The sequence below is a fragment of the Dipodomys ordii genome, unplaced genomic scaffold, assembly GCF_000151885.1.
Source record: "Dipodomys ordii isolate 6190 unplaced genomic scaffold, Dord_2.0 Scaffold34, whole genome shotgun sequence".
Classification (NCBI taxonomy): Eukaryota; Metazoa; Chordata; class Mammalia; order Rodentia; family Heteromyidae; genus Dipodomys; species Dipodomys ordii.
The window spans coordinates 2,212,897-2,230,943 of record NW_012267250.1 but is presented as its reverse complement, the minus strand read 5'-3'; the positions used below and the strand labels follow the sequence as shown (position 1 = coordinate 2,230,943).

The window sequence follows — 18,047 nt, the reverse complement described above, 5'->3', positions numbered from 1 at the left end:
GAAGTGGCGCTGTAGCTCAAGTGGTAGAGCACTCGCCTTGAGTTGAAGAGCTGAGGGACAGCGCCCAGGCCCAGAGTTCAAGCCCCACGACCGACAAAAAAAAAAAAAAGAAAATGTGGTATATATACACAATGGAATTCTGCCTCCATCAAAAAGAATGACATTGCCCCATTTGTTAGGAAATGGAAAGACTTGGAAAAAATTATATTAAGTGAAGTAAGTCAGGCCCAAATAAACTTAGGTTCCATGGTTTCCCTTATTTGCAAAAACTGGTATATGTCTGAGTCAAGCAGAAAAGGTCAGATAAGTTGATGTTAGGTGAAATGAAGATTCTTTTATACATAAGAACACTCAATGGAACCCATCAGCTGATCTACAAGGAAGGCCTGAAAATTATTTAAGGCAAAGAATGAATTATTCAGTTGGACTAGAAGTTATCTGTTGGACTTTCCCTGATTAAGACCCATAACATTCTTCCAAAATGAGATATAAAACAATAAAATCATCAAGGCAGTTCCCACCAGAGTTGAAACAATTGAAGGAAAAGCTGAAAGTCCAAATCCATGTTTAAAGCCACAGAAAATATTCACTGCACTCAAACTGTTGTATAAGTTTAAGTAATAGAAAAATAGAACAAGATGGCAGTGGAAGCCACAGTCAATTTGTATACACCCACGTGGAACGCAGCTCTCAGTGCATGGGAGCAGTTGCTTTGTTACTCTGTAGGATTCCTTCCCATGCCATCCCATTATGACAGCCAGCACTGCTTTGTCCTTACCAGTGTTCACACAGTGCCAAGATACAGGTGGAACAGAAGCTGCATTGCTCAGGGAGCCCGTGGACGGGGCGAGGCGATGGCCAAGTGAAATGTAATGGGGTGTGACTCAGGAGGTAGAGTGTCAGCCATGAGCAAAAAAAGTGACAGATGTGACAGCACATGGCTCCAAGTTCAAACTCCAGCATGGACACACATACATACAAAGTCACATGCATAAACACACAGACGCTGTCATCATTAGTTCAATCAATTATTAAACTGGGCTTTTATGTAATGGTCCTCTGAGAAGTGAGACACCTGTATGGCTGTTGACCCTCTCGCTGATTCCATGTTTTTAGTCTCTGCATAGTCAGTGTTCTTCAGAGAATCTGAACCAACAGGATGTGTATGTATATGTGTGTGTGTATATATAATATATGCATATATATACATACACATGCACATACATATATGACATGAGAAGTGGGAATGTGGAATGTAGAAGCTGGCAAGTTCTAAATCTCCAAGGTAGGCCAGCAGACTAGAGACCCAGAAAAGAGATGGTCAAGTCCAAAATCCAGTGGTATTCTGCTGCCCAAATTCCCTCTTTTGAGGTAAACCTATGTTTTGTTATTTCATTTTGTTTCATTTTTTTCATGATATGCTCCATCCATATTATGGAGGAATGTCTAATTTAATCCGAGTTTACTGAGTTAAATAGTAATTCTCCTTTAAAAAAAAACCAACACCTTTACTGAATCATTGAGAATAATGTTTTGCTGAATAACTGGGTACCGTGACCTAGCCAGGCTGACACATAAGATTAATCATCACAGCTTCTACGTCTGTTTTTCACAGTATTCCAGTCTCTTCCTTTATGGTCAAGCTGTTTACATTTTGTGCTGCTGAAGCTCTAGCTTCTTCTTCTTTTTTTTTTTTTTAAATCGTAGGATGTCTTTAATATTCATCTGGGCAGAGTTACCAAAATATACATGCCTGGGCCCAGTGAAGCTCTAGCTTCTTAAAGCAGCACACTCTACCTCCTGATTGGTTGTGTTATATAGTGAGAAGTCAGAAAAGCTGGCTTATTTAAATTCCTCCAAAGTAAGGCATAAAGGTGAGAGGGACTCCTGAAGAATTTACATGAGTTGAAGTCAATTATGTTTCACTCCTTTGAGTTTTTTCACGTTGGACAGTCTCTCTCTATTATAGTTGAGCTAGCTGGACTTGTGTGTTCCAGATGAGTGATATCATCAGTCTCTTCAAAACTATTTCAAGGCAGTGTTGTACCTGGACCACAGTGAACAGAACTACTTGTTTTGGGGATCCCATTAACTAATGTAAATTGTCTGATTTTTTTTCTTTCTTTTCAGGTCAGTGCACTGGCAGTGCCCAATATTGGTTAAAAGGTTCATGTCTAAGAAAAAGTAGTGATTTCTGTTTCGTTTCAACTTTCATTTTGTTTTGTCAAACTTTATATAGTTGGGTTGTTAAAACTTTAAACTCTAGAGCTTTGGGATCAGGACAAAGATTTTTTTAAAGGACCTCAGGAAATGTCCCCTTCTTATCTGCAAAATGAGGTCCGGTACTGAGCTGACCTTTGATTGTACTCAGTCCACTGTCTCATACACTCTGGCTCCTGCGTGTGGAGGCCCTCTGGGGACTTCCTGTCACACACTCAGGGAAACTGGGGCAGCTGATGCAAACACATTGGATTCAGGTCTTAAAGCCTTTTCAGGGGACTCTTCAGAAGGGACACTGTCTATGTTTGAGTTATTCATAAAGGACAGAACACCTGTGTCAGAGGTTGTGGTGCAGGCCTGTAACTTCAGCAGTTGGAAAGCAGAGGCAGGAAGATGGCAAGTTCAAGGCCAGTCTGGGCTACAGAATGAGACTTTGTCTCAAAGAAACAACAGCAACAAACCCAGGACGGGACACCCTTTAGATCCGAGTATTCATGCTTCAGGCCGGGTCTTTCCGCAGACGGAGTGATCAACATGAGCATCCCCATCGTGCTGCCCATCTCTGCAGACGACAAGGCAAGGCTGGAGGGGTGCAGTGAGTTTGTCCTGACCTACGGTGGGCAGAAGGTGGCTATCTTACAAGACCCTGAATTCTACGAGCATCGGAAGGAAGAGCGTTGTTCTCGGGTGTGGGGCACAACGTGTGTAAAGCACCCCCATATCAAAGTAAGTGGCAAAACCTTTGGAAGGGCTTTCTCCATCTACTTTTTACTGAGGACAACAAATGATTCTTTTTAGTTTTCATGGAAGCCTAAAAGAACTGATGGAAGACTCATTTCCTTTCATGTCTTTCTTTATGTTGGTGGTGATAACTGAAGTTGGAACTCATACTTGCCAGGCTGGCAGATAGACTGGATCATGCCTCCAGTCCTATTTTTCACTGGTTATTTTTAGGGTAAGGCCTTGTTCTCCAGCACACGCCTAAGCTTCCCACTATAGGCTTTCTGTTGTCATTGGGAGCACAAGTGTGCACCACCATTTCTAACTTCCCATCCATGGAGATGGAGTTTCATGGACTTTTGTGCCCCGGTAGACCTGGCTCCCACTTCTCACTCTCCCATGTAGGTCGGGATGACAGGCACTTGCCACTGTACCCAACTATGGGTTGGAGAAATGGCCTTTCTTGCTAACTTTATTTCTCCAGACAGGCCTCAAACCATGAACTTCCCATTCTCTGCCTCCCAAGTAGGGAAGGCTGAATGTCTAAGATAGATTTTTGCATAGGGAGATTTTGAAAGATGGTAAAGAATGTCTTTCTGTTGATGGCTGGTCTTGATGACCCCCTAAATCATCCGATTCTCTGATGCCCTCATCCTCAGCTAAGTGGGACTAAGTAGATAATTTAGTCTCACATCTTGAGTAGAGGACCCAAAACAACAAATAGAGTTGGCAGCCCTGTTCCTCTGAAAAATACACACGAATTGTGTCCAACCAACTCTTGGAAAAGAACTGAGAGTTCGTGATCTGTTGACAGTGAATGGGTCAATGACATTTCTTCAACCAAGGATAACTAGCACAGATATTAGCTGAGTTCCCAGAGGAAAGATTATGCATTTTTACCAAAGGATAATTTGAAGATGAAAAATGTGTGTATGTGGTGAAGATCATTGAAGGCCTGTCCTCTCCAAAAGCAAAATAGACCAACCCTCCTTAACCCCTTGGGCAGCTTCTAACTACAGATAGGGTTGGTAGCCAAGGTCTTGAGGACTGCTTGAATGGGGTTCCACTAAAAAGCTGTAATTGTATGCAAAAACTATTTCTCATCTGAGATAAAGGCACGAGAGTAAAAATGAAGAGAGCATATTCTACTCATTTCGTTGTTCAAATTCCCCAGCTAGAGCAACTGTCAGGAGCTATCAAGGCCTGGGAGCCTTTGAACATGAATGAGGCATACTGGCTCTTCATCAAGGACACCAAAATATGCCTCACAGCTTATGACCCTGTAGAAAATTAAGGTTTGGTTTTGTTTTTCTTCAGTTGTGAAATGTTCCAAGATAGGAAGGACCTTTTCATGGCCCCTGGTGGTGGCCTCTGGAGCCTTTTTAATCAAACCACAAGAGGTCAATGGTCAAGTAAAGCAGCTTTTAAATTTATTGGACACAGCTAACTGCCCTCAAGAGAAGTAGCTCTAGGGGCTGGGAAGGTGGCTCAGTGGTGGAGCGCTTGCCTTACATGCATGAGGCCCTGGGTTCGATTCCTCAGCACCACATAAGCAGAAAAAGCCGGAAGTGGGGCTGACGCTCAAGTGGTAGAGCACTAGCCTTCAGCTGAGGGACAGCGTCCAGGCCCAGCTTTCAGGCCCCACTACCAACCAAAAAAAAAAAAGAGAGAGAGAGAGAAGTAGCTCTAATCTTACACACATGCAAAGCAGGCTGTTTTTCTCAGAGGATGATAGTCCTTGAGGTTGCTGGACACTTACTGGGGCCTGCTGAGGACTGTTAAGTTCTAAGCTTCATGAATCTCTTCTTTCCTGACTGTAATCATACAGGCTCAAGACTGTAATCATATAGCTACTGGCCATAAGAATAACTGTCTGTCTTTATCCTTCCACGGATATTTCTTTCTTCAGATACAACATCCACATGGCTTGCACTAAAGCCCTCAGGAAGCTCTTAAAGTGATGACTTCTTTTCCTCTGTCTTGTAGTACATGTCACCAGTTGCATTCAGTTTCTTAGAAACCAGGGAGAGTGATGGTGTCACTTGGACAGTGACAATATTGTCAGTGTCTTCTGTAAATATTTCCAGTGAACTAATGGAGAGAAATGGGCTGTGTATAACCAGAGAAGCCACTCAGTCCACACGCACTGACTACACTTGGGGAGCTGAAGGCTCATTTAGCAAATGCATAACACACAAGATTTATAAAGAAAAAACTGTGTATGTTTAACACCTTAAAACTCACAGTAATAAGCTGGGCGCTGGTGGCTCATGCCTGTCATCCTAGCTACTCAGGAGGCTGAGATCTGAGGATCACCGTTCAAAGCCAGCCTGGGAAGGAAGGTCTGTGAGACTCTTACCTCCAATAGACCACCAGAAAACCAGAAGTGGCGCTATGGCTCAAGTGGTAGAGCGCTCGCCTTGAGCTGAAGAGCTGAGGGACAGCGCCCAGGCCCAGAGTTCAAACCTCACGACCACAAAAACAAACAAAAGACAGTAATATGTTAAGGTAATTTTTTAGAAACAGAAATGTTCCCTAAATTGTCATTCCCTAAAATAATCATGGGCATTTCTTGTATTTCTATGTGGTACTGAGACTGAAGTTCACAGAAAATGATCTGATGCCAAGGAAATGGTCTGACTCTGCTCTCCAGCCCTTCACTTGAGAGCACTCCTCTCTTTCTCTCTCTCCCCTTTCTCTGTCATCCTGGGGCATGAACTCAGGCAACATGCTCTCCCTTAGCTTTGTCATTCAAGGCTAGCACTCTACCACTTAAGCCACAGATCCACTTCTAGCATTTTGCTGGTTTATTGGAGCTAAGAGTCTTACAGAGTTTTCTGCCTAGGCTGACTTCAAATCACAATCGTTAGATCTCAGCCTCCTCAGAAGCTAGGATTACTGGCTTGAGCCACAGTGCCCGACATGTGGGCACAAGGGCATGCTTGACCTTCCATTCAAGGACTCTCTTTGAATCAATAAATATAGCACCTGTACATAACCTCAGGGGAAGCCACTAGGAAGAGCAGGTGAAACTTGTAAAAACATTGCAAGGAGTAACCCGGTTTCCTTTTCATCTATAGCTCCCGAAGCTTTTCCAAGCAGTAATTAGTTCTCACAATGTTCCTGTGCAGCAGGGAAATCAGTGCTTCCATGTTACATATGTAGAAATCAAAAGAATGTCCCAATGAAAGACCAGAATAAAAGGTTTCATATCCTCTGACTTCACAGTGACAACTCAATGGCTAGATGACCTAAAATGTTTAAAAATTATCTGGACTGTGCTGGGTATAATCATGCATGCCAACCTCAGGATATAGAATGAAGAGGGTCAAGTTCAAGACTAGCCTGGGCTATATCACAGAGACACTGACAAAACAAAACAACAACAATACCAACAAAAAACCTCACAACAACAACAACCATAGACACACATACCCCAGACTAGATTCTACCTCCACTGATGCTGATTTAATTGCTTTTTAAAGCGCCTTTGATTTGAATGCATTATGAAGCTGAGAAGCACTTCATTAGATTATGACTTGGAAGTGTTTCCTATCTGGCTTCAAATGGGTGTATGCTGACAGTGCCTCGGGTTCAGGCTGCACAGTCTAACCCCAGACTTGCTTCCCTGTGTGTCTTCTGTCTCACCGGCAGCTCTGACATCCAAACAGGGACTTACAACCAGAACCTTGATGCCACACTTGTTTCTTCTTCTCTTGTTCAAGCACAAAGCTCTGACGGGTCTGCTTCTCCTATACTACGTGGGATTTATTCACTCCTGTTCTAATGGGGGCCATGGTATTTACAAGCTTCCCTGCCTCTTACCTTGCTCCCCTCCACACCAGTGCTCACGCGTCAGCCAGTGCTCTAACCTTTGATGTGAAAACCCCTTTGCAGAAACGTGATTGACCTCTTAAACCCAGCTTATTTTCGGTCCTTCTGAAGCTGGTCTTGCACATGCTCATTCCTCAATCTAGGACTTCATTTCTCCTACTGCTGCCTCAGCTGTTTTTCCTCCTTTAATGAGTCATTAGTAACTCTCATGACCCATCAGTACAACCAAATCCCCTTCTGCCTTCTCCCAGGGAAATCTATACTTGTTCCATCCACCCCTGTGTTGGGTACTGTGGAAGATGATAGGGAAATATTACCCTGGGGAGGGAGCACTGATAAGGTCTTTTGGGTTTGGTGTATACGGAGATCGCAGAGTCCTAGATTTGGGCCCTGGCTTTGGTAAGGCAGCTGTGTGCCCTTGAACACTACTGCTTCCTCTCCGCAAAGCCATCTTCTGAAAATCTATATGATCACCAAGTCCCTTAAAGCTCCATTCCATGATAACGCAGGAGTAAAATGTGAGCTCTTCACAGGTGTGGTGTTAGTTTCTCTTCCTGAACATGTCGTCATGGCTGGATATTCCCAAAGTCACTACTTCTTTCCTTCCTTCTGTTTTCTCCCTTCTCTCCTTTTCCTTCATTCTGATCTCTGCACTATCTCACCTCAGATGATCCTCTTCTCTCAATTGTTCATTCCCTTGTCTTCAGATTGAGTGATTCTATTCTAGCCTCTTTTTTTTTTTTTTTTAGTGTAGTCTATTCTTATCGCTTACTCTTTATTCTGCTGTTGGAGCTCAGATCCTCCTCTGTGGTTCTGAGCCCTGTTCTTCTTTCACTCCTTTACCAGACTCTTTAGGCCTGTTCTTATCCTCTGTGCATGCAGTTTTGAAAAACCGCTAAGCTGTCACCTTGAGGGTCTGGCAGGGGACTCAGACCTCTTTGAGGCCACAAAGCCCTAGACCTCCCTTCCTGATAGGAGAATTGCAACAGCGTGGAGAGAGGTGTCCTGGGAGAGTTGTTCCTCCCCCTTCTTAGAGGGTTGTTCCGCCACCTTCCAGAAATCCCTCAAGCCCCATTTTAAAATTTGTTTTGTCACACAGCCATGTTTTCCCCGCCCTTGGAAATTTCAAACTTGATAACTGAGCAGAATTACCCATTTTCATGAAGAAGGCCTTTCTACTTCTAAAGAATTATGTATTTCCTTTTTCCATGTGCCACAAGTCCATGTGTGTTTCTTTTTTAAATAATATTTTATTGTAAAGGCAATTTATTTATTGTAAAGGTAAGGGGTTATGGCTACATAAGGTGATGAGTATATTTCTTGTTCAACAGTGTTAACCCCCCCGCTTGTTTTCTCCCATTTTCCCTCCCCCCTAATCTTCCTCCTCCCCCCCCACGCAAGTTGCAGAGTTCATTTCCAACATAGTGTCTTGTGAGCATTGCTGTTGCATTGGTTCACCCTTTGTCCTTGGTCTCACTATTTTGTTATTCCCCTTCTCTTCCCCAAACCAGATAAATGTATATACAAGGTACAGGGTACCAAAATCAAAAACAGTGACAACAGAGGATAAACCAGAGGGGGAAAAATGAAAGGAGAAAGAAATGACAACAGAGTGCATTAAAAAAAAAAACTCTCTTGTTTCCATATCTTGGAGTTCATTTCACTTAGCATCATTTTGTATGGTCATGTATACGTAGTTATTGAGCTATTGTAATCTTCTTCCAGAACTATCCTAGACATATACTAATTACTACAGATGAGGGAAACCATGGAGCCTGTTTATTTGGGTCTGGCTTACTTTGCTTAATATGATTTTTCCAAGTCTATCCATTTCCTTACAAATGGGACAAGTGTAGAATGGAAGTGTAGAATTCCATTGTGCATATATAATACATTTTCTAGATCCATTCATCTACTGGGGACATCTGGGGTGGCTCCATATCTTAGCTATGATAAATAATACAGCCATGTTTTTATGCTGGGTGGTAATCAAAGTAGTTGAAGTCTGTCTTCATCCAGTAGAGCAATACAGTATATATAGAGAGCAGTAGAGTACATGGCTGCCCCCTAGTGTCCAGAATGAGTAACTCTACCCTCAAGGAATTGGTGTCAACTCAAAATTTTATGGGTGGCCTAAGCAATGAGGGCAGTGTTACTTATAGTTATTATACTTACAGTATAGTTATTTTTGTGTGTGCATGTGTTCATACTGAGGCTTGAACTCAGAGCTGAGGCTCTGTCTCTGAGCTTTGAGCTTTCTTTGCTCAAGGGTAGTGCTCCACCACTTGAGCCACAGCTCCACTTCCAGCTTTTTTGATGGTCAATTGAGGATAAGAGTCTTAGGGACTTTCCTGCCCAGGCAGGCTTTGAACCACGATCCTCAGCTCTCATCCTCCTAAGCAGCTAAGATTACTTCCATTGACTATTGACAGTATTCTATTGTACAATCTGTTGCACAGTTACCCTCTCTTGGCCCGAGTTTCCTTAACTCAACACAATTATGCCAATTGGGCTAATTCTTTGTGCTACTCTTTAGCACAGATACTTCACAGATACTTGCTGTGAGGGCTGTTGTGTGGCATGTGGGATGTGTAGCAGTGTCCTTGGCCTGTACATGCTAGATGCTTGAGGCAGCATACCCCTTCCTACTCAACAATCAAATTGTCTGTAGATATCAGCAAATGTCACTAGGAAAAGCACAGTCACCTTCTGTTGAGAACTACTACTCTAGGCCAACCCTCCCTCAGTCCCTCTTGGAAAAAGGTCATTGTAAACCCAGTTATCTACTCATGACATGCTATTGAGTGGGGATATACCCTCACTACCTCTATGTCTTTCATTTTGGGGGGGGAGGGGTCCGGTTGTAGGGCCTGAACTCTGGGCCTGGGCACTGTCCCTCAGCTCTTCAGCTCAAGGCTAGCGCTCTACCACTTGAGCCACAGCGCCACTTCCGGCTTTTTTCATTTTGCTTATGTGGTGCTGAGGAATCGAACCCAGGGCCTCAGGCATGCAAGGCAAGCGTTCTACCACTAAGCCATCTTCCCAGCCCACCTCTATGTCTTTCTATCATTTGTTTCCCACGAGCCATCTTTGGATATTTAGCATCTAAATTTTTTAAAATGAAAAACCATGCTGTCAATTTGAGGGAAACAGTTGAGATGATTAATTATCTCACAATTATTAACCTTGAGGTTTCAAGGGAAAATAGGCAAACATGTATTTACCATGGCTTGTCAGCTCCACACACTTAGAATTTCTGCTGAGACTAGGAATGGTATGAATAAATCTATATTAATATGCTTAAATCCTAAAGTAAAATTTTTCAGCCTTTAAAAACAAACTCAGTGAATAAACATTTTCTAGTTGACCACTATATTATGCTACAGAATCCTTCATAGGTAAATGATTCCTTCAAAGCACAATAGATTTTTAATACAGTATGAAAAAAATATTGATAAGGTTTCAAATTCCAAAGGCAACAAGGGGCTGGGAAGGTGGTAGAGCGCTTGCCTTGCATGCCTGAGGCCCTGGGTTCGATTCCTCAGCACCACATAAGCAAAAAGAAAAAAGCCGGAAGTGGCGCTGTGGCTCAAGTGGTAGAGCGCTAGCCTTGAGCTGAAGAGCTGAGGACAGCGCCCAGGCTCAGAGTTCAGGCCCCACGACTGGACCCAAAAACAAACAAGCAAAAAAGAAAAAAGCCGGAAGTGGCGCTGTGGCTCAAGTGGTAGAGCGCTAGCCTTGAGCTGAAGAGCTGAGGACAGCGCCCAGGCTCAGAGTTCAGGCCCCACGACTGGACCCAAAAACAAACAAGCAAATAAATAAATAAAAGAAGACTTTATTAAAAAAAAGAAGAAAAAAACCTTAGTTCTTGAAGCCAGATATGATGCAATAAAACTTGGAAGTCTGAGGCAGGATGAATCCTGCTTTGGCCTCAAGAAAGAAAGAAAAAGGCTACTTAGAAAGCTAAGATCTGAGCCAGACACCAGTGGCTCACGCCTGTAATCCTAACTATTCAGGAGGCTGAGATCTGAAGATCCTGGTTCAAAGCCAGCCTGGGCAGGAAAGACCATGAGACTCTTATCTCCAATAAACCACCAGAAAACCAGAAGTGGTGCTGTGGCTCAAGTGGTAGAGCACTCACCTTGGGCTGAAGAGCTGAGGGACAGCACCCAGGTGCAGGGTTCAAGCCCCACAACAAAGAAAGAAAAAGAAGAAAGAAAGAGAGAGGGGAGGAGGGAGGGAGGAAGGAAGGGAGGAAGGTGAGATCTGAGGATCATGATTCAGAGCCAGCATGGGCAGAAAAATCCTCAAAACTTCAATTAACCAGCAAAAAGTTGGCATTGGAGGCATGGCTCAAGTGGTAGAGTGCTAGCTGTAAGCCAAAAAAACAAACAAAAACAAATCCAAAACTTAGCAAGAGTTCAAGTTCCAGGAGCAACAAACATAGAGGAGAGGAGAGGGAGAGTGAAAGGGAGAAGGAGAGTGAGAGAGAAGAAATAGAAACCATGACTTGTTGCATATGGTATAGTGTCAAAACATTATCCAATGATATCAAAAGATTTCAACTCCTCTCTTCCAACTACCTGCCTCTAGTTGAGCTCCCTTTATTTGCTTTAGTTCCAAGAAATTTATTGCCATCAATTAAATACAGAAGTTATGGGAAACCAGCTGTCTTCTGTTATGTCAGACATTAAAAAGCCTTGCAAATAAATTAAACCAACGCTGTTTCTTATTTAATGGGGTAGGAACTTTTTTTGCTAAAAATGTTACTACACTAATATGTAATGGATTGATTGCTTTAACTCAGTTAGCCATGTTTAAGTTTCTGTTTAATTTCTAATATGGAAACTTGTATAAGACAGAAACATACATAAATGAAAGCTCCTCAGGAAGGAAGAAGCTCCTCAGACCCTGAGCTCTTCCACTGAGCTGCATTCCCAGAATTTTTTTAAATTATGAAGACATTATGAGACTTAACAGTTTGAGAAATACTGTGCTAGAAACGCTGGAGAACTAGGATCAGTTCTTTAATAGTAATCCAAAGTCCAAAAGGAGAATATTTGTCAAAATGGTATTCATCATTAACAACTTCAATAATGTCCTTTCTAGATGGTGATGGAAAGTGGGGATTGGCTGGTTGGTGGAGATCTTCAGGTCTTCGAGAGAATAAGGTGGAATGATGGCCTGGACCAATACCGCCTGACACCTCTGGAGCTCAAGCAGAAATGTAAAGAAATGAATTCTGGTATGTAGGCTGACTTTAATGAATTTGTTGATTTTTCCTTGCTACTCTCTGATTAAGAAATTGAGAATATAGGAATAAGCATTTTAAGAAGTTAATGCATCAGCTGGTGTGTGTGTGTGTTAGTTTAAATCTGTGTGTGGTGCTGGTGGCTCATGCCTGTAATCCTATTTACTCAGGAAGCTGAGATGTAGAGGATCAAGGTTCAAGGCCATCCTGGGCAGAAAAGTCCTTTTCTTTTGGAAACTTCATCTCTAAGCAGCAAAAAGGACTGGATGTCCGGCTCAGTGGTAGAGCACCACACAAACCCATAAGAAGCCCTGAGTTCAATTTCTAGTACTGGGAGGGAAGGGGGAGAGGAAAAAGCATTTCACATACTGGATTACTGTGCAGCAACTTAAAATATGCACAAGGATAACAAAAAACATAGTGAAAAAGAAAATTACATTAAAATGAGTATAGTACAGTCATGGTTTTAAAAACAGAATTTTAAAAGCCCCAGTGTATTTCTGTATATGGAAACAAATGCTTCCAGTGTCACCAAACTGCCAATGACAATTAGCTTCCTTTGGGGGATGAAGTTGGATGAAAGAGAAGATTTTAATTTTTCCTGTATACATTTTGGAGAGGAGAAAAATAATAAATTAGTGTTTTTCATATTGTTTTAGGTTTTTATATATCTCTGAGGTGTTCCACAATTAATTACATTACAGAGACAAAAAGATAAAGGCTTTCATGAGTCTAAGTGAAGTAAGTAGTTATGAAGGTTTCTTTTAAGTGAGGTTGGACTTGTTTTTATATCTGTAGATTGTTGCTGCATGCACGGGCTGCAGAAAATCTTCCCATCATCATTCATCTTCTTGTGAAGTGATGCAGCCAAGTTTTAGGTGCCAAGCCCATACTCCAGGACTCCCCATCAGATCTGCCCACTCACCCCAACATGCCATATAGGTAGTAGTGAAGGTATAGAGAGGGATGAAGGTAGAGAAGAGAGGTTTATTGTATACAGGCACACCACAAAAGAGACAAAGCAACACTCCAACTATCTTCCAGCTACAAACATGAGCTTTAAAAGGTTCAAATAAAGAATTTGGACAGGGTATGAAAGATGTGCATATACTTGGATGGTCCTGGATAAAGAATGGCCTGGTTGATCTGTATCTCAGTCTTAGTTGTGGAGGGGATCAGAGAACTTTTACAACTGTCATCACTTGAGGGAATCAGATTGGTCCAGATAAGCAAGTCATCGTTGCCTGGTGGGTGGTCTGACGAGAGGCAGATAGCTGTTCCCTTACTAGAAGGCAGTCTTCCCTGCTCTTGTAAAGATAAGTCTTTCCTGGATTCAAACATGAATGCAAGGTAAATAACTCAGAGAAAAGACAGATGCAAAATGAAGACCGACATGCCAAGCTTTCCTCTTGCTTTTAGTTAACTTACAGACCCAAGTAAGGAGTCAAATTACTAGCCAAAATATTTTTTAAGCCCCAGTTATAAGGACTGGAGCAAGGTAGAAGAGAACTGTCAAAGCCTTGGTTTGCAGGAAATATCCTGGCAACAACTCTTTTCATTCCTGAGTCACATATCTCCCTTTATGGCTTCCTGCCTCTGTACCCTGTCTGTGTCTGAGCAACAACATTGCTGGTGATACTGGATTAACATCTTTAAAGACCCAGATATATTTCTGCAGCTGATTATCAAAAGCAAGTGGATTTAATGAATGCAATAAACAGTAAACATAACTACATTATTTCCTTTCTGTCCTTGCAACAACCAACACTGTTTCTTTGACTTTGGCTTCTCTGCTTTTCTTTCTCAGATGCTGTGTTTGCATTCCAGCTGCGCAATCCTGTCCACAATGGCCATGCTCTGTTGATGCAGGACACCCGCCGCCGGCTCCTGGAGAGGGGCTATAAGCACCCAGTCCTCCTGCTACATCCTCTTGGGGGCTGGACCAAAGATGATGATGTTCCTCTTGACTGGAGGATGAAGCAGCACGCAGCTGTGCTGGAGGAAGGGGTTTTAGATCCCAAGTCAACCATTGTTGCCATCTTCCCATCTCCCATGTTATATGCGGGGCCAACTGAGGTGGGTGGTTCTGAGCTGGTCTTGGCAATGGGACTCAGTGTACATGCTCATACATTATTCACGAGGGCAAATGAGTGCTTGGGAGCCTTCTTCCTGATGAACATATTGCTGGAATCTTCTGGTCTTCTTTGTATTTATAAAGATGCTAAAAATATCAAATCAGTTATCTTTTGCTTTGAGGAGGTTGGCATGTGAATGAAATGGATAACAAAGCTTATCTGGGTTATAGGACAAGTTGGTCTACCCTAATATTCACTAGTCCCACTTACTCTAAGTGATTCACATGCTGTGAATTCCATAGGAGATGTCTTTGAGAGAAAAAGTTCTCCCTTCATAATAACAAAGTGAGCTATGGGACAGATTTTTCTTTTGCAGTGTGGCGAATTTGAAGATGTTTGCAGAAAGTACAACAAACACAAATGTTCTGACCTTCTGAAGGCCACAATCATATTGAAGTTCTAGATCCCTAGTTCTCCTATCCATCACTTTGTATTTGTCTGAACTTAAAAGAGGGCAAGTGGGGCTGGGAAGGTGGCTCAGTGGTAGAGTGTTTGCCTTGCATGCATGAGGCCCTGGGTTCAATTCCTCAGCACCACATAAGCAGAAAAAGCCAGAAGTGATGCTGTGGCTCAAGTGGTAAAGCACTAGCCTTGAGCTGAAGAGCTAAGGGAAAGCACCCAGGCCCAGAGTTCAAGCCCCATGACCAGCAAAAAGAAAAAAGAGGGCAAGTGTTGTGATGAGCTCAAAGGTAAATTAGTTCATTACTAGCAGCTGGATCATGAAATGTTAGGACCTGTGATTTTTTGCTGAATAGGAAAGGACTGGGAAGTAAATTCACACAGTTCTGGCTAACAGGAATCTGAATGTTCCTGTTCTGCTAGCCTGTTTGGAGAACAAAATGAGGAAATACAATCTCCAATTCTAAGACAAAGATTCCTATAATTCATGTCTTTAAAGCTCTTGTCTGACCCAATATAATCAAGCTAAAGAAAATAGCACAGGAAGTGGCACTGTGGCTCAAGCAGTAGAGCACTCGCCTTGAGCTGAAGAGCTGAGGGACAGCGCCCAGCCCCAGAGTTCAAGCCCCACAACTGACCAAAAAAAAAGAAAATAGCACAAAGTCTTAGACTCACTATCTCAAAGCTTTTTCGTTGATGTGTGTCACTGAATTACTTTGAAAGCAGAACTACTAAATCTCCATAAAACGCCTAGACATGGCCTGCAATGACCATCATGTTTCTTATGTGTTGTTTCCTAGGTCCAATGGCACTGCAGATGTCGAATGATTGCAGGGGCCAATTTCTACATTGTAGGCAGGGATCCTGCAGGAATGCCTCACCCTGAGACCAAGAAGGACCTGTATGAAGCCACCCATGGGGGCAAGGTCTTGAGCATGGCCCCTGGCCTCACCTCTGTAGAAATCATTCCATTCCGAGTGGCTGCCTACAATAAAACTAAAAAAGCCATGGACTTCTATGATCCAGCAAGGTAGGTTTCTAGAGGAAAATTAATCGACATCTTGACAAATGGTAATGATGAGAAAATGATTGACCCTTTGGAAAACTCTCCATTCAATTTCTGCATGCTCCCAATTGAGTTCCTTGACATTCAAGACATCATTCTACACACTTTATACCTTGTGAGATTGTAGCACAGTCCTTGCGTATAGTAGATGATCCATATACTTCTATTGGGGCAGAGTATAGCTTAGTTCGGTAAAACATTTGCCTAGAGTATGCAAGGTCCTAGATTTCCTCTCCAGCACCCGCCCTTCCACACACAAGTTGTTGCTCTTTCAACATATATGTCTTGAGCATGCACTAAGTGCCTAACATATTACAAGAAGTAACAAAAGAAATAGCATAGCTCAGCTGAGTGCCAGTGGCTCACACCTGTAATCCTAGCTACTCGGCTGGCTGAGAGCTGAGGAAACTCCCTGAGACTCTTATCTCCAATTAAGCACCAGAAAACTAGAAGTGGTAGAGTGCTACCTGTGTGAAAAGGCTTAGGGACAGTACCCAGGCATGAGTTCAAACCCTACAACTGTCTAAAAAATTAATAATAATAGCTTAGCTCATAAAGTAACACAGAGAGAGATTCCATTGAGTATTTATGATGAAATCAAATCTCCATGCTGAGAGCTCACAGAAAATATAAGAAAAACAGAAGATGGTCTCTGGACTCAAGATACTTCCCATAACAGAACAGGTGCACAGAAAATAGTGGCTACCTATTATTTTCCTTTCTTCCAACAATTGCTGAAGAATTAGAATACTGCCCATTTTCAAAAATGCAGCATTTTACAGAAAGAAAAACTAAACTATGGGTCCAAAACCCATCACCAAATTCCAAGAATCTTTAAGGCAAATGTTATTACCTACACTGAGTTGTGTTGCTGTACTATGACAGGCATGAAGAGTTTGACTTCATCTCAGGAACTCGTATGAGGAAGCTCGCCAGGGAAGGAGAAAATCCTCCAGATGGTTTCATGGCCCCCAAAGCATGGAAGGTCCTGACAGATTACTACCGATCCCTGGAAAAGATCAACTAGATGCCCGTTGGCTCCACAAGTCTTTTTCTAAAGTGCTCTTTGATTACCTTTCTATTTTTGGAATCTTCGATGCTTTCTATCCAATTGCTTCTCAATGGCTGATTTTAAAATTATATTTTGTAATGGAGCTGAAAATTGTCCCTATAATTTAAAATCAACTTCTTTATATATATTAAAGGCCAACTGAAGACTCAATGTTAGCAGGAAAAAGCAATATTACTATACATTTTAGAATGAAATTCTCTCTTCCCTGCATTTAAGCAAGTAAATCCCAGATTTCTTCACTTAACCTCATGCCAGAAAGCAAATCATATTTGGCAGCTTAATCTTGCCAACCTTCAATCCCAGTATCATGTACCAGTAGTAAAACATAAACAGCCCCTCAACTAAATGACATGTGGCTTGTGTCAAGATTCTCGCTAATCTTTTACTTCATGAGTGTTAATAGCCTTACTTCCCAACATCCTGAGTGTTGAAGACCTGACTGGAGAAATCAAATGTGTGATGTGAATTTAATCTATGCAACCTACTTCTGCCACAAAAGTTAATCTAACAGCGAGAGAAGTCTTAATAGCCTGTGAATAGTAACTCCATTTAAATGGTGACTTTTAATAGTGTAGAGTGCTTAATGATAGGATTTGGCCATGTCAGGGAAAGTCACTTTCCCTTCCTTTGCTGTGGTCATTGTACAAGTCCCTCAGAGGCTGCATCAGCAGCCACTCTGACCACAAGAAATTCACACAAAAGGACCCAGAACATATGGAATGCAAATTTCTCTTTTCAGTAGTGAACAGAGATGACATAACAAACACAAAATTAAGATTTCCAAGTACTGGTGGCACTGAGTGCCCAGGCCACTCAACTCCCAGACCAAACAACACAAGAGCTGGTTCTGATTCCTAACTACTTAACAAAACTAGACCGGGAGGTGGGGGTGAGGGTGTAATTAAAAAGCAGCATATTTGCCAAGCACTGGTGGGTGACTCCTGTTATCCCAGCTTCTTAAGAGGCTGAGTTCTGAGGATCAGTTTCCAGACAGGAAAAAGTCCATGAGACTCTTACTTCCAATTAACCAGCAAAAAGCCAGAGTGGAGCTATGTAGCTCAAGTGGCAGAGCACTAGCCTTGAGCAAAAAAAAAAAAAAAAGAAGAAGACAGCTCCTAGGCTCTAAGTTCAAGTCTCAGGACTGGTGCACGTGCGCACGTGCACAGACACACACAGACACACAGACACACAGACACACAGAGCAAGCACCATTGTACCATTCTTGGAAAGGCCCAAATGTTAAGAAACCCCAAGGGTTTCCTGAACTCCTCCATGTTTACACAGTTGAAATCCAAACATTACCAAAGACTCAAGCTGTTTTGAGACATGCCCTAAAGGCTCTGTTTCCTG

The 18,047-nt window shown here is 42.4% G+C and overlaps 1 protein-coding gene across 2 annotated transcripts in view; it reads left to right on the top strand.

Annotated features, from left to right (window-relative positions):
- The window catches only part of Papss2 (3'-phosphoadenosine 5'-phosphosulfate synthase 2), a 74,799-nt gene extending 57,119 nt beyond the window's left edge, over positions 1–17,680 (top strand). For both annotated transcript variants that reach the window (XM_013017241.1, XM_013017240.1), the window contains 5 exons: positions 2,741–2,946; positions 11,884–12,019; positions 13,833–14,101; positions 15,360–15,589; positions 16,511–17,680. In XM_013017241.1, the coding sequence (XP_012872695.1) occupies positions 2,741–2,946; positions 11,884–12,019; positions 13,833–14,101; positions 15,360–15,589; positions 16,511–16,652 (983 nt within the window). In that variant the 3' untranslated portion in view covers positions 16,653–17,680. The remainder of the gene's footprint in view (positions 1–2,740; positions 2,947–11,883; positions 12,020–13,832; positions 14,102–15,359; positions 15,590–16,510) is intronic.
- The last annotated feature ends 367 nt before the right edge of the window (positions 17,681–18,047 follow it).